The sequence below is a fragment of the Pteropus vampyrus genome, unplaced genomic scaffold (assembly GCF_000151845.1).
Source record: "Pteropus vampyrus isolate Shadow unplaced genomic scaffold, Pvam_2.0 Scaffold54, whole genome shotgun sequence".
In the NCBI taxonomy this organism is placed as follows: Eukaryota; Metazoa; Chordata; class Mammalia; order Chiroptera; family Pteropodidae; genus Pteropus; species Pteropus vampyrus.
Window position 1 is genome coordinate 7,492,003 of NW_011888835.1, and position 17,623 is coordinate 7,509,625.

General features: G+C 38.4%; 1 protein-coding gene across 1 annotated transcript in view; it reads right to left on the bottom strand.

The window, feature by feature from the left end:
- Positions 1-17,623, bottom strand: part of TNFRSF11B (TNF receptor superfamily member 11b) — a 28,526-nt gene that overhangs the window by 3,009 nt on the left and 7,894 nt on the right. The window contains exons 2-4 of the mRNA XM_011360378.2: positions 5,641-6,010; positions 1,811-2,002; positions 21-245 (exon numbers count right to left, since the gene is read on the bottom strand). Coding sequence (XP_011358680.1) covers positions 21-245; positions 1,811-2,002; positions 5,641-6,010 — 787 coding nt within the window. The remainder of the gene's footprint in view (positions 1-20; positions 246-1,810; positions 2,003-5,640; positions 6,011-17,623) is intronic.

Sequence of the window (17,623 nt, forward strand, 5' to 3'; positions counted from 1 at the left end):
TTCATTTCCGGTTACCATACCTTGGATAATCTTCTTGACCATATCTTGGTCTTTGTTTTGATGTTTCCATAACTTCAGCAGCTGGAAAGTTTGTTCTTGTGAGTCGTGTCGCCGTTTTATCCTCTCTACGCTCTCTGCATTTACTTTGGTGCCAGGCAGATTTTCTACCAGGACACTGAGCCAGTTAGGGGTAAACTTGGTAGGAATGGCAAATCTGAACAATGCCTCCTCACACAGGGTGACATCTAAAGGAAGGTGAGAAAACCAAGAAAATTTACTCAACAATTGGATTCTTGGAAATCTATTGGACAAAAATCAAAATTAAAAAAGCAACACTATTGGATTTTCCAAGACATAATATGCCAGAATGCGAAGTTTGAATAAAATCAACCTTCTGTTGGCTGGTTTTCGTGGCACATTACCAACCTAACTGGGCTGATGTCCTTTTTAATGTTCTTTTAGGGCATTTAGGGGGAGAAAGTTTAATAAATGTTTAATAAGAATTAATATTGCTATAAAATTGCAGCAAAAAATCTGTGATTTAATGTAAATATTAACGTTCTGTTGAGGTTTACCTAGTGCCCGCAAGATACTTCAAAATCAGTATCAAAACAAAACAAATATAATCATTGCTTTCAAAGGAGTTTGAAAGTAATTTGGAATAGTGTATTATCTTCTATACATACACAAACATATAGTTTGCCTTTAGGAATAAGAATATATATATAGACGTTGAAGCATATATTAAATGAGAAGAGAGTCACACAAAACAATGGTACAATGGCCTAAGTGTCCAGGTAGGGTCAGGATATCCCATGGATTAAGAATTTGTCTTTGGATTCATCGGGCCTGGGTTTGAATCCTGGCTCTGCCCACATAGCAAAGTACCGGGCATATAGGAAGTGCTCAATGAATTAAATAAAGACAATTTTTAAGTTAGAAGTCATTCTTCTTACTATTCTTTCCTTTATCCCATTTTTTTTTTTTTTTTAGATAAGAAAGCAGAAAGGCTAAATGACTTGTCTAAAATTTCAGTTACACAGTGAAAAAATGTTGGAACTGGATCAAAACTTAAATCTCTCTACCCACTTTCCTATGCTTCATGTACTTCCGTGTTAAATAAATAGATGTTTGGGGACAATCAAGCTAGTTCATGATGATGTTTGGCTAAAAGCTAAAAGACAGATTATCCTTGGTGTAATGAGTCCTTGGTAGAAAGTGTGAGATTAGTCTAGAGGTAGGGATGACAGAGTAAGGACACTGACCAGATTAGTGTCATCAGCAACATGGTATGCATTCAGATAACTTGCGCTTGGAGCTAGTGACTTTCTGAATAAAGAGTTTAAGACAGTACGAGGAACTTGGAACTTCCATGTAACAAATGCAGCAATACCATAGGTAACAAAGCCGGTTTTACATTTCTAATTTGTCATCATTTTATGTCATCGTGCTTCTTAGTTGCCAATTTATACTTTGGGTAATAATACAGGTATTCTTAAAAGTGATAAAAATGCATAACAAAAAATTCTGCAATTTGGACTCTGATCATGTGGCCTCAGACATAACCTTTACACCACTCTTTTCCCCACGGGTAAGATCTGAGTCAAGTGTGAAAGGAAGAAAGTCAGGGTTTGGAGCATGATCTGTGAGACAATGAGGACTTTTTGAGTTGTGGCTTTAGCAGTGATGCACAGAGAATACCCTTAGCTGGTTACAATTCAGGAAAGGGAAAATATAAGTTTGACTAAGAAGGTGGCCAGAAGATCTTGTAATCAACTCAGAGGTGATGCAGAGGCTGATTTATAATTACCTATTCCACATTTGTGAGTCGACTCACGGTTTCCAGAACATATGTTGTCATGCGTTGCATTTCCTTTCTGACTTAGAAGGAGACCTAAGGCACTGCAGTTTGTGTGTTTTCTGCAGGGTGCTTTAGATGACGTCTCATTCGAGAAGAACCCATCTGGACATCTTTTGCAAACCGTATTTCGCTCTGGGGTTCCTACAGAAAATACCAAACAATTTAGCACATTCTTCTCAAAATACTTTCACAGCAGATACCCTTTTAATAGTTTTGGAAAGACTTTTCACTTGGTTTTTACTACCGTGTTTTACTATTAATGTTGTACAAAACTTTAGGCATTCTTATTTTTCACTTTATTAGACAGAGAGAACAAAACTTCTAGAGTTAGCCCCTTAGGCGGTCTCCCTTCCTTGTAATACGAACACGAGTCTGTTACCCACGAGACACTTGTGAAAAATGAGCGGGAAGGATAGAAGGGTAGGCTGTTCATTAGTACTTTCTGTGCCTGAGTGTCAGTAGGTCTTGTTGTCCACCATATTCTTCACACAATTATCCTGGAAAGTCATGAAGATGACTGTTATGTAACTGCTATAATATTTCTCTTCGAAATCAGTACCCGCTGAATGCATGTCGTTAATTTCCACTCAGTGCCTGCCAAAGTTCTTTCTTTCCTGAATCCTAATTTTGAAGCACTCATAGGTATGCTAACCTTGAGAAGTAAAAATTTACAACATTATAATAAACTTTTGAAGGTGGCAGTAAAGTTGGCTGCTGGCTCAAAAGTATAACCCTGCAGTTAAGCTGCACAGTAAATGGAAGATGATATACCGTTAACTTAAACTGTTGAGTTTTAAAAGAGTATGGTCGTTAAAGTATCAGGGAAGGGTGACTGCAAGGGCATTTTATTTCATGGTGGAAAGATACTTGACAAATCTGGAGAAATCGTTGGTAGGCAAACTTGAACCAGTCAACAACTAAAGATGTTATTAAAAATAAATACCTTCAAAGCCTTGACTCTATTATTCACGGATAAATCATACATTATAGTGTATTTGCATATGAAAATACCTCCATCTAGTGTAAGCTAGTTGAACAGATTTAGACTTCAATATTCAAATGCAGCTTTTACAGGACAATTCTGGCTAATGAAAGATAACAAATACAAAAAGAACAAATAATGAAAGGTACAAGAAGTTAATAAACTTCAATTATTAAGAATTCAAACCTCCCACTTCACTGTATCAAAACCAGAAGAAAAAAAAAAAAGAGCAAAATGGTTTAGTTCTAGTTTTATCTCCTGCTTCTACTAAAGGGATTAATGATACATGGACCAGTAAAAATGGTGAAGGGCTGGCAGAAAAAAAGAGGAGGTGGGAAACCACAGCATGAAACCTTTGTATATTAAATACCATGCCCGGTGTTGCAGTGACATCTTAGGAACCAACTTACAGAGAGGTCTATTTTTTAAAAAAGAACTTTCTTATTATACTCCTCTCCTTAAATGGGATCCAACTCCACTCCAGTTCTTATAATGTCATAAGTGAAGGGATTCCATGGTGCTCTTTCATTGCTAATATTCTGGAAATAAGCAGGCTTGGACATCTGGTTCCAAGTCTCCCTTTGCCAACCGCCACGTGTTCTGGAGAGCCAAGTGCACAGAGAAGAATCTTGTCATTCTTCAGATGCATATTGATGGCTTGGGTCCTCTCATGCATTCTGATGAGGTCATTGGTGTGAGACATTTCTTTCAGGTAGTTCAGCCTTTACAATCTTTTAACAAGAAATCCAAGAATGATAGAACTAAAGTTTCTTAATAATTTGGAGGTTTTAAATAGTGACCTTCCTGAATAGGACTTGCCTCTTTTATAATCGAAAGAACTTTTTATAAAGAAAGACATTCATCTAAGTAGATAATTTTGCCTTATTAATATCAGTGAAAATATAAAAAGTATAATCTTGCAGGCAAAAGGTAAAATATCATAATGATGAGAGGAATTCTGTTTTATAGTTGAAAATTTCACCATGCTAGCCATAAGTAATTACATAGGAGTTACAGGACTAATAAATAGAGTGAAGTAAATCAAATATGGGGAAGAGACAATCCGACTTCAAAACAACAATGAAAAGGAATGGTCATTAAATAATTTTTAAAACAAACTTGCATAGTCCTTCCTTCTCTTTGGGCTAGAAACCTCTTCCATGAGGAACTTGTCTGGGTTTTTAGGGAGAAAGAAGTAAATAAACCCCACTGTGGTGCCACAAAATAAAATGTTTATCTTTGTCCTAAGTCCTCTGGCTGCCAGTTACTGCATTCTACAAAGACATTTCCATGCTTATGTGAGAAAAATCCTTGCTATTTCCATTATTTTTCAAAGCTTTCTAGTTTCCAAGCTGCATAGTCCTTTAATTAATTTTTCTACGTATATAACTTACTGAATTAAATTAATTTGTTTTTATTGGATGGGCTTCCCCCCCACCCCGCCCCACACACAACTTGGCTGTGCTTTTGAGTCCCAAAATATCCAATAAGAACTGGGAAGTATCACCAATTTCTCCCTCAAATACTCATGCTAGAGGCATTTTAAGGAACTCATGCAATTTGCACCTTCTGTGATTAATTTTATAAGGTCCACAACTTAGGAAATAATATATTTCAATTTTTTAATGTTTCCTTTTATAATTTATCATCAATAATTTAGACTCTGTATATCATAACTTCTGAAAGTTAAAATAGTTACAAATAATCTGCACTTGCTAAACCAATGTTGTCTGCCAGGGGTGATTTTGCCATCAGGGGCAACTGATAATGTCTGGAGACATTTTTGGTTGTCACAACTGGGGGAGGGATGCTATTAGCATCTAGTGGCTAGAGACCAGGGATGCTGCTAAACGCTCCGCAGTGCACAGCACAGCCGCCTCAGAAAAAGAAATATCCAACCCAAAATGTCAGTGGTGCAGAGGTTGAATAACACTGCTACAAACTGAGTAATCAGAATCTATACCGACTACTACTTTCTCCTCAAAAGTAAGTGAATTACTCTTAATTTTCCCAAGCTATGAGACTATGAGAGGATGCAGACTTCACTGAAGCTTCATGAATGTGGCAGAAAAAAAAGTGGGTTGCAGCTCTCAAAGATTCAGTGCACAGTGGCCTTATCCTATGCTGTTCAAAATGCAAAAAGAAAAAGTGCTTGGTTGTAGACAAGTACTTACTCTTAGCTTGACAATCTGTTTTGCCTAAGATAAAGAATAAGCTCACTGATGAGATACCGCTATAGTCTTTATCCTCCTAGACACTCAACTCCCATGCCAAGGGAAGAACTAGCTTCATTTTTTATAATGAAGTGCATTTCCCCTAACCATTCTCATTTTTTGCATAATTAATTATAACTGCTCATTGTTAGCACTCCAGAGCCTCGTTAATATGAGCATAATTACTCTCTTGGTATCAATTAAGATTTCTGATGTTTGTCAAAAAGCACTGCAGTTTGAAGCTGTCCATGCTGAAGTGAAACATAGAGGTACATATCGACCATAAACAGTGCAACTCAGAGTGTGTCTCTTTGAAAAAGCAATCCATCATGTATCTCATTAGAGAGCAATTTGTTGCATTTGAGATTTGTCACTAAATTACCCTGTAGTGGCAGAGTATTCCTCTGAGAAATGGTCCTTTGGCAGCAATCCAGAAACATAGTACATACCTGGCAGGTTCCATTACCTTTGCAATTTGCTATCCTATAATGTCATCAGACAAAAGTGTTCCCTGGAACTTTCCCTACTGTGCGACTTTGTACAATGCTAATTGATTTGGCCGCGAGTTGAAAGCTGACACGTACCGGCTTGCAGCACTCCAGATCCAGGGGGACAGCTCCTGTGCTTCAGGCAGAACTCCACCTCGAGGTAGCGCCCTTCCTCACATGCGCACACGAGGTTCTGGGTGCGGTTGCACTCCCGCTTCACGTACTGCAGCTCCTTGCACACTAAGTTGCAGTACAGACACTCATCGCTGGTGTGCCAGGTGTCCGTGTAGTACTTGTCGGGACAAGGGGCACACATGGTCTTCCGCCTTGCCGTACAGTGTTGTTTTAGGTAGGTGCCAGGAGGACATTTGTCACACATTAGCTGACGAGAGGTTTCTGGGTCATAATGTAGGTACTTTGGAGGAAATGTTTCCTGGGTGGTCCATTTAATAGAGATGTCCAAGAACTAGAAGAAAGGGAAATAGAGGCATGTTAGCATGGAAATAGGGCGGTTCTTCTGTGCAAAGGCATCATTAGACTTAGAGTCTTTTACTATCTGAAGCCTCATGACCTTCCTGCCTACTGAGCTGCACCACTAAGTAAGTTCAGGGGCCGTAATTCTTGCCTCTGTTAGCTTAATCTCAAAGACCAAGATAATGATGGCGGCACACCTATCAAGTAAATTCAGCCTATAGATGACAGGGGTAAAAAGCTCATTAGAATAAAACTTACTACAGTTAGATGTACCACTAAATGATCCACGTGATCTCCCTGGACTTCATTTATCTCTAGATGATTGAATTGTGTGAACAAGTGGTTTTCAGAACAACTATATCAGATTCCTTGATAAAAATGTAGATGCCTGGTATCCACATCCCTAAACGTTCTGATTTCGCAGGTATGGAATTGGGGCTGGGATTTAAGAAAAACTCTTGCAGTGATTCTGATGTATGGAGTCCATATTCAATAGTTATTCTTTTATTCACTCAACAAATAGTTATTGAGCCTTTATATGTGCCGAGCTCTGTTCTGGGCCATTGGGATAAAGCAGTGAATAAAACAGGCAAGAAACCCTTGACTCTCATAGTTTAAATCCAATTGGGGGAGTAAGAAAATAAGTAACAAACTACAGATAAATTATGTTAGAAGTGGTGTTAAAAAAAAAAAAAAGAGGCAGAGAAAGAAATTGGAAACACGGAGGTGAAGGTGGAGAGAGTACAATATTTAAACGGGGAGGACACAGGAGCCATGTTTAGGACTAGATGACATCTCTCTGTTAGTTCAACCATTCTAAGATGTAATGGTTCCAAACACACAGTGAAGCAAAGAGCTGGCGATGTGTGAAGATCGTATGGTTACATCAGCAGTCACCCTGATCCTTCATTCATTTCACAGATGTGTGTTGAATGCTGACCAGGACTATACCAGGGATATGCTGGTGAGTGGGACACAATCCCTGTCCCCATGAGCTTGCAATCCGCTGGAAAGAGTCCTAGAATTTTAAGACCGATGTTTCCTCCCGAACATCAAGTGACCCAGTCTTGACTCTCATAGAATATTAAATGACCACCTCTCTTCAGGACAACTGGGAAAAACTTCAGGGAGCAGGCAGAGTTTTTGGAGTTTCCACACACATTGCAGGAAGAATTCTATGAAGCAAAAGAAAGAGGGTTTTGCAGGCAAGGGTCCTGCTTGGGTGGGCAACTTCACCTGGGTATTCCATCTCGTATTCTAGATCTCAAAGGGTCTTCTAGGGAGCATTGAAGTAGCTTTTCACACTAATCACAGGAAAGACACACTCAGAAGAAACAGTGTTTTTTGTGTGTGTGCAGGAGGTGGTTTATTTGGTTTTTATTATTTGTTTTTGGTAAAGAGATCAACACTGACTATTTTCAGGCTTCAGAGAGGTGTCAAGCCAAACACAATAAATGTTTCCAAAGTCTGCAGAATTCAGGAAATTTCACAGAAACCCCTTGACCTGGGAAATGCATACCAAGCTAAGGAAACAGCACAGCCTTGGGAATTAGGAGTGACAAAAGTAAAGAATGGCTTTTTTCCTAAGTACTTGGACATTTTAATCTAAGTAATTTTATTCACTTCTTATTGGAAAACAAATGTCAGGGCTAATTGGGCCTGCTATATGACCTGATGAACCAGAAGAAAATGAACCAAATATCTCACGTAGGGCCCTGGACCTTTTAACCAAGAGCAATTTTCAGAGTGCCACGATGTAAAGGAGTCCTAATCAACAAAACATAGAATACAGTGCTTTGGTGGTCTTTTCAAGACACCCCCATAACCTGAGGATTTCTGGGGGAAATATGTTCTCGTGTCTTTCCGGGGTTTTCTTATTGGCTCAGTCAAAGTTGGTTGACATTAGGGGAAGGAAGTGGGCCAGGATTAGGTGAAAGTTCTGTTTTGCTGAAGATTTTTTAGAAATAAGTGGAATCTATTCATTCAACATACATTTATCGAGTACCTGCTATAGACCAGGCATCACAGAAGGGACTCAGCATAGAGTGGTGCACAAACAAAGATGGTTCTTTCCTTTTACAGTCTAGTGAGGCAACAGGCAGCAGAGAAGCGAAGAAATAAATGATTACAAATAACAATTGGTGTTTTGAAGGAAACATAGCAAGACGAAGTTGCTTCTTGGTCATTTGAATGTATTATGCTACATCATTCAAAGCCCCCTGTGTGGTGGATCTAAATATTTAGAAATATTTAGATAGTTCTAAAATCCTCAATGCTAGGAAATGAAGTTTTCCTGGTGCAACTTGAAAAGACAAGGAAATCAATAAGAAATGCTCTTTTCTCTTGCTGTTCAACTTTGAAGGTTTTGATACCTTCAAGAGGCCTGGCCCAAAGGTCCAGAGGGAAGTCTTTGTCTTGCATGCTACTGCTGAGTGAGCCCCACCCTGTCCATCCCCAGCTCCGCCCGACTTCCCATCATTCCCCCTTTCCCATTTCGCTGTGGTTCAGTTAAGCCTTCTCATTCATCAGTGCTGACTCTCTTCTTCCTTACCAAGAACTGATGCTGATGGGATGGAAAACCCCACAGACGGTGTCTGTGTTCCTGACTAGAAGGAGCCACTCAAATATAAGATCAGACCAAGAATACTGAATCGATTTGTATTTTTCTAGGCTATTAGACATGGCCATGCTTTAGAACTTTATTGCCGTTTCTTCAAAATACAGAGAAGTTGAGGTAAAAGAAATCCATGGAGGAAAATAAACAGACAAGGTTGGCTTAAAGATTAGAGAGCAGTTATGTTAGTGAAGGTAATTTCTCCAAGGCCACTGCATGGAATTATCGTATATATTTTTAAAAATCAGAAAGCCTTGAGGAACTGCAGACTTGTTTTCAGCAAGTTCCATTGGGCCTCTCTGTTTTATTTGAAAATTTTCCACTTTGGTAAAAGGCAGAACTCCGTGTGGCCAAAACTGGATGTTTAGGTCTCCATCTCTGGTTAGCCCCAATTCCCACATAGAATTTCTGAAACTAGTCATTGTACAGAGGATGGACAAGGTTAATAGAACTCTTCATTGGTCCCCTCTCTTACTTCCTTTGCATTTCCTGGAAAAGCAATGAAAAAGATGCCACGGGAAAACAGGTAATCTTAACGTTGGCTCTATTTCCTTTGCCAGTTGATAATAGTTAAAATCTAATAAGAGTTCAAAAAATTTTTTCCTGTGTAAAATGCATAACCACTGATGAGCATCTGCAAAAGCTAAGACGTGAGCATAGGTGTGTTTGCAGAAGCACGAAGTACTTTTTTGAAGAAGAGGCCACTCTGTTTTTTGGTGTTTCATGCTTGACTTTTAAAAAAATTCGATGGAATTTTCTCTCCATTTTTTCTTTCTTCCTCCTCCCATTCCCTATCTGTTCATCTTTGGTGCAGACTACTTGTGCTAAAGGGAATCCGAACAAACTCCAATCTAGTGCTTCTCACCAGTCCAGGAAGTAGTCCCAAGCCCACCATGCCTCTTATCTTGAAAGGCTCCATCTCCAACAGCTGTGTTCTTCTTCTCACCTTCCATTTTTAATTTGGACAATGTTAAAGAAGTTTCTGTTTCAAACCCAAATATCTTTCCTCATCTATCAAAGGTTAGCAGATGATGGTAGTGGGTGAAGGTGGTGGGTAGGTTGAATTTAGTTGTTCTCCAAAGCATTTTCTAGCTCTGGTATTGTCATATTCTGTGGTGTGACAGAGCTTAATTAGCCAATGAACTTGGAAACACACCTTGTTCTAACCCCCTTCCTGCATCTTGCTCTACTGCTTTATTTACGAAACCCCTTTTCACTGCAGAACTCTCTTAACCATTCTCCACTTTTCAGATTCGCCCATGCCTTCCATTTCCTCAGTAAAACTGAGGATGCGCCGGCATCCTGAATTCTCAGCTCTGCCTTCTCCTCTATTATGCCACCTCCTGTCTGCTCTTACCAGTGGAGTCGCATGCTTAACAAAAGTGAGTTGTTTGTCTGGTGCTGAATCTGCTTATGCTCATCGTATATATGTATCTATACATGCTTTAGTTCTATTGTTAGGTAATTCGATTGACTAGTATGTAAACCAATAAGCACGAGTGTGAAAAAAGAATTATTTTTGTATAAAAAGTAAATGGAATGCTCTGGGGATGACTTGGCAAGGATACGCTACAACAAAAATCTACTGTAAATTTGGAGTAGTTGAGTCAGTTATAAAAACAAAACGAGGTAAACATCTAGAAGGATTACATAATCAATTTGTTTCAGAAATGTCTTTAAGTTCTGAAACCTAAATGAATGGGCAATACATTATAGGTAAGGCTTTTGTAAGAAAGGCAGCATAGAACTCTAGTTAGCAAACACAGATTCCAAGAAAAGCCTGGACCAGATCTCAACACACAGGTGAATAAATGCTTATTTAAATGTTTTCAGTCAAAAGAAAATATTTAAGATGTATGTGTATAATTTTTTATTATTAAAAGCTTTAACTGATTTTTCAGTTGATCACCTAATTCTTAATCTCAACCACATAAAATTTCTAATGAAAATTCTCCATATTTACAAAGTAGGATGACATGATCATGCTATGTGCAGGCAGCAAAAACGGGCAATACGAAGATGGCAATACGAATTTTGTTTCGTGTAGTTCATTGTAACACACACACATTAAATCTCTATACTGTGCAAGGCAGTGAACTAAAATTAATCTGTAGACATTGGCTTGTACATACTTTAGGATGTTTTATTATCATCGTCAAGTCTCTACCAGCTACAAAAACGAGTCTCGGAATGAGTAATTAACCATCCTAGGTCACAATAATTAGTGGAGCAGAATTCAAACCCAGAGCCTGTGCCATAGAATACTGGTTTTTGCCCAAATCCTTCAACATTTACCAAATGCTCTCGCTTATGCCATAGCCTTCATGCAGAGTACAAAAGTAAGCCCTGAAGTGCTAATTTTTCATTCAGACTCAAGAGCATAGAGTTAAAAGATCAGCCAAAGCCTTCCCACAGTCCAGATGAACGGACACTGACTTTTCCTTCTTTTGCTAAGACTAGCTCTTGTCCAAAGCTACTGAGATGGACATTTCTCAGATGACAAGTGATCTGACTATAGCATTCTATTGGCGAAAACTTCTTCTTAGAAGACAAAGGAAGAATACACCTCCTCCAGCGAGTTTATTCTTGCATTAGGCAGTGCAGCCAGTCCCATTCTACTGAGCTTGCTCTTCGGTATGCAGAACGATGAGTGACCCGCTGGGTTTCTGTTTATGGAAAATTCATTAAAAAGAGCCCACACAATGCTTGAAATAACTACTTTGTTTGGGAGTTCCTTTTGTGATCCTTCGTCATGGTCTTTGCCACAGAGAACTATTTGAGGACTATCCAGAGTTAGGTAAACTTCTGGTCAGTTTGGAAGCCATGCCATTTTATAGTTCGTCTTGGCCAAGAAAGGAACATTCAGGACATACATATCATGATGAGTTTTCTTGTAGTATGAATTATAAAGCTTATCAAAAGAATCTATTTTCCCGTGGAGGTTAGTTTGTTTGCTTTTCTTAGTCTTATAGTGTAGTAGCTCCTTTTCATTTTCCTCCATTTCTTAAGTAATTCATCTATTCATTCATTCAGTAAACACTTATTGAAACAGTTACTATGCCCTGGAAACACTGCTAAGCAATGGAATTGAATAAGTTTCATAGGAACATTCATCTAAAAGCCCAGCCTGATGTAAAATACTCATAAATCACCACAAAACAACTGGTCGCAGAAGAGAGGGGAAAGAGAATCAAGAAAAGACAACAGAGAAACAGATCAGAAATGAGAAGGGGCTGAAGTGAGACACTCGTAATGGAGGAGAGAGAGCGATAGATATGATACGTTAGCTGATTGCGTGGGAAGTGGGTACTAGAAAGAACAATTGAAGAACATGCCCATGAATTCTAACAATTAGTTACGTGGTGTTGCCATTAATTACTGACAGAAGAAGAGTTATGGAGAAAGGCAATGAATTTAGTTTGGAACATCTTCTATCCATGAGAATCAAACGATGATATCTAGTAAACGATTGGATATATGTAGTGGGAATTCAGGACAGAAATACAGATAAGGATACAGCCATCAGGGTTATAAACACGTAAATGGGTCTAGAAGCAGAGAGATCAGATGGCATTACCCAAGGATACTGTATACACGCAAAAAAAAAAAAAAGACACAAATATTAACCCTTGAGACTCATAAGCATTTGTAAAATGGAATGAAAAAAGAGAAGGCTAAAAAAAGTAGAGAGATCACAGAGACTTTCAAAATGAATGCTGACTGGATAATGGATAATCAGTTCTAAGAAGTGTGCAGCATGGCAATTAATTAGATCGATGATCAGCTGGGAGCCTACATTTAGAATATGCATGCCAGGGGTCCCAGCTCAGGCCACCTGGTTAGTTATCCTGGGCCACTATCTTAACCCTAAAATGAGAATAATTCTTATTTTACTTTTCCCTGTGCAATTGTTAATTTCAAATGAGTAAAGGGATACAAATAAACTTGGTAAAGAATGAGGTTCCAGGCAAGTAGGAGGCATCGTTACATATGCTAATTACACAGCACATGGGAAATGGGAGACATTTTGAATCAAATTTATTTCTGGAGATATTTTAAAGTTTCTTGTCCAGTAGGATGTAATATGCCTAAAATGTGCCATAAGTTGATGATCAACCCCGTTCTTCATTGTCTCCAGAAAACGTGTCTCTGGCATGTTTGAAAAATCAGTTTCAGTGTCTGCTCAACTAGTATTCATCTCTTGGTCTAGGTCAAATGTATCAAGGAAGTTCCATGGGTTTGTTCAGAGGTCCCAGATAAAAAAAGTAAAAAAAGTATTAGTCTCCATATTCCTTAAATGGACAGCATGGTATCTTACACATAGCAAGTATTCATTACATCTAATTTAATTTTATTCAGTTCAGATACATATAGCAAATAACTACTGTGTGTAATTAGGATTATTGATGATTATATAGATGCAGATAAATATCCACCATGTAAAGGATAAATTTGCAAGAACAAGCACAAAATCTGCAGTTCTCTCACGTGCAAAATGGTAGTGAAGACAGAATTCGCCTAAAGGAAGTTTTTTTTTTTTTAAAGTGTCTTTCATTTCGCATGTACTGTTCCATTTGTATTTAGCTTCCATTTTAAAGGTGAATGTGTGAAAAAAGCAGGTTGCTCACTTGAGAGGTTTATCCGAAGCCTCCAGTTCCCCACCTGCGTGTCGACTGCTGCTTAATAATTTTCACAATAGCCAGTTGTTTGGCTGAAGATTATATCTTTAGGTAGGAAATGAGAGCAAATGAATTAAATCTGTTCATCTATACCAAAGTGATTTGTTGCCAGTAGCTTTTGCTAGGCAAAAAGGGGAAAGAAAACACAAGCAATTATGATTTATTAGATGAATCACTGGGCCAAATTCTACACTATTTTGCTTCCCTTGGGGCTGAAGAACTGTCTCCAAGTAAAACTTAACTTTAAATGTGATTTTTTTTCCCCTTCAGAATTTTCCTTTAGTTGTTTGAAGGCTTATAAATTAATTAGCAGTAGTTAGTTTATGTTTGGAATCAACCAGAATTGTCAGGACAGATTTGTTTATGATGCTTTTGGTTCTTCAGAGGAGTGTTACAGACAATTAACACTTGACAGATTAATAAATAAAGGGGAAAAAAAAATCTCTCAGAAAAAGAACTTGTAATACAAGTAAACACTTAAAACCTTCCAAGAAAGGTATGTTGAAATCTCATATATTTTGGCTCCTAGATCTTAATATTTCTTCTCTCAGGCTTTTGTTAGTCACCAGATTTGAGATATAACACCAGTTCTGAAAATTTCCAACTCAACAGCAGGGATGGTTGCTATTTTCCTTATAATTATGTCCATTTGGGCCCACTTGACAAGCACAAAGGTGATATCATCACTTCAAATTTTTCCATCTATAGTCCCTGGAATTTTAGGTTCAGAATTGGCAGCCCATTTAGTATGTTGATAGTTTTGAACATCAATTTTAAAATTCCATTTTATTTCTATAGTACATTCCTTTGAAGATAGTACATCATCTTATGAATCTCTTTTGGTTGCTAATTACCTGGATTGAAGCCCAATGAATGTATGGTTAAGGGAAACTGGTGAGAGAAAGTTAAAAAAGGAAAGCTATGGTGGTTATGAAGTGGAATAGAAACTAGGAGTAGAAATGGAATAAAACAGCATCTGAATTAAACATGTAGATATTTACTGTGTGCCTACAACATGTGAAACACCGTATTAGAAGCCCCAGTAGTATGGTAAATAATAATAGCTTGGTATATTATATTATTATTATATAGGAGGCTTTACTCCAAACCCTTTCTTCACATGCTATTATCATCCATCCCCTCCAACCACCTTTGAGGAGATAGGATAATCCCCATTTTGTAGAAGAATAAACTGATTCTCAGAGGAGCTGAGTGACTTGTCAAAGGCTACATACAGGGCTAGTACACATTCAAGCTGGGATTAAAATCACTCCTGTTTGAATCTGAGCCTTTAACAACTGACTCTTCCCTCCGGAGACTTGCAGTCTCTTGAAGGAGGTAGGCATATAAATGATCAACTACAGCACCTGTAAAATTCAATAGGATCTATTTTTTTGTCTGTCTATCCATCCATCTATCTATCGTGAACAAAAAAGGGGGCTATGTAATAGCCCTGACAAGTTCGGCGGTGGGGGGGGGGCACATGTCAGGCCTGACAAACCGAGTGACCAAAAGTAACCACACGGGATGGTCTGATCATAAATTCCTAAGTGAGCAGGCCATGGCGGGTAGTCACGTCCCAGGCCTACAGCTTCCTTAGCAAAAGTCAATCTTTACCTTAAGTGAGCCCTGCCCACTGTTCTTATGCATCTAGGATAACATACTTTTGAAACGTCTCTTTTCTAAATCCCTTGAAGGCACAACTGCAGATACCATAGCATAAGACTACGGAATGCCTCATTGTTATCTTGTTCCCCACATACCATCACTATGTGCCGGAAATGTTAATTAGCTATCCTGTACCCACCAACGTAAAAGATGAGTTTCTCCATTTTGCTTTTTATCCGGTCCTAGAGATCACCCTTCCTCCACTTTGTTTTCTCTCCCGCCTCCACCTCCGTAATCGCCCACCAATGGATTTCATGTATCTTTCTTGTGTTTTCTCCTTTGATTCTTAATGCATAAAAGGAAATGCGAAACTGCCATTTTCTGGAGCATTTTCTCAGTCTTTTGAGATTTTGCTTCCACTGTGTCCTCAAAATCTTGGCTCAAATAAACTCTTAGAAAACTTTTCTATAGGCTGGACATTCTTTCATTGTCTGCCTGTCTGTCTGTCTATCATCTGTCAATCTTGATGAATAAATTCTTCTCCCTCTCCTGTCCTAAAATGCCGTCAGTTCATACAACCTCTCTGGAAGAGATCCTGTGAGATTGAACAATCAGCCACACTTTACACGAAGCAGCAGCTTCTCAGTAATGCACCCCCTTGAATTTCCACTCTTTTTCTGCCTTATTCTTTCCCTCACTCTTGCTTCCCTAGAATTGCACTTTCTAATAAGGTACTAAAAACATAAGCGTTTGTCTCTGCTCTGTTCCTTAAGGCATTTGGGCTTAGAACTCATGACCAATAATGGGGCTCAGGCATTTAATTTCAAAACAAAACAAACAACAAACAAAAAATGGTGACCCCCTGGAGCTGAAAAAGGATGATTTGTACAAGGACTTGGCATTCCTGAGTCCCTTCCTGGGGCATTCTTAACCCGATCAGCAAAGAGGACTCTGGGTTGAAGACACCCACACAGGCTTAGCTCTGATTTATGAGTATTTTTCACAGGACTCAGTTACTAGATCTAAGCTCCTATAGGACAGAAAAAAAGTTCTCAGCTATGTAACCTTAGGAAAAATTACTTAATTTCTCTGAATCTCAGTATTCTCATCTGTAAAATAGACACTAATCTCTGCATGGTAAGATTTTTGTGAAAATTAAGTGAAATGTTGTGTGTGGCTTTCATATATGATACATATTCCAAGAATAGTGTCTTTCTCTTTCATGGTTTCGTCCCTTTAGCTTAGCTTAAATAGTTAGAAGTTGTTCTGATGAAAGATGAAGATGAGTGAACTTCCACAACAGGTTCAGTTGGAAGAGATAAAAAGAAAAAGCACGGCTCCTGTTTGCTCACTCTCAAGGAACAAGTGTTTGATTTAGAGTTTCCTGTTCAGTGTCTGTTCACCTTCTCATCTGTAGCCCAGCTAATCTCTTAAGTAATCTGTTCCCTAAATTTTGAATTTTCAGCGTCAGAAGAGGTCCGTGCTCATGAATCCTTCTAACAATACCTTTGACGAAAAAAGAGTTTAGATCAGTATTCTAAAGCCAAAGATTGTAGTCACTTGTGATTTTTAAGTGTTCTTTGCAGTTACTGCCTCTCAGTGATCAGAGATATGACTGGGGTTTGGCTACTCTATCAGTCAGGACTGGCTGGGTTTTATGCTGTACTAACCAACAACTTTAAAATCTCGATGGCTTAAAAATAACAAAGGTTTATTTTTCACCCATGTTACATTCCTAGTGGGTCCACTGAAGGCTGTTAGCATTGTCCTCTCTCCATGACCTAGGATGATACAGCAGCTAATATCTGGACCATAGATGGCTTGTTAAACAGGAGGGAAAGAGAAAAAAAAAATGTCGGTGGTCATATATTGGCAATTAAGTGCTCTAATTTGGAAGCGACTTATTGATCAGAACTATTCTCACCACCCCACCCCTCTTCCTCAGGAGGCTAGGAAGTCCATTCTTACCAAGTTTCTGAAAGAGAAGAGAACTTCAAACAGTTTACAAACAGCTCTAACAACTACGTCATCATTCAATAAACACCATACTTTTTATTTGACATTTCTTTGAGCACTGTCTAGTTGATTTTCCTCTTTTTACTTGGTATTAAAAAGAGAGAAAGGAAACTGTGTGGAGCAGAGGGTTCTGTCTATCACTAGCAGAGTGTTCAAATGAGGTGTTTAATGGTCATGCCGACCTACTCATTGCTGTGCTTATTCCGCCTGAAGCTTTGACATTTATTTGAAAGAGAGGTATGCCGATTGTCAAGCACTTCCTTGTGAATACAAATTCAAAGAAAATTCTGCTCAACGAGAATAAGGAGATTGCTAGTGACCGTGATTATACCTCTTTAGGAAGTCCTGAGATAAGTCCTGGGAAGGTCTTAGACCTGGCCTTTAACGAAATGGAATATAAAACATAGGCATGTTAATGACATCTATGCATATTAACTAAAGCTGAGGATTTGTTTCAGAATGGGAAGATAGTTTTTGGTGTAGAAAAAAAAAAATCTCTGATCCTAAAACAGTTCTCACTACTTAAAAGTAGGTGACGTTTGGAAAGCTGCTTCCTCTTGTGATGTCATTGGCTTAAACAGAATGTTGGTTTTTTTTAAATGGAATTTCTTTTGCGTGAAACCAGTTGGGCAGAAGAAACTTTGACAACTGCAAAAAATAGATTAAAACAAAAAAGCATTTCTCTAGG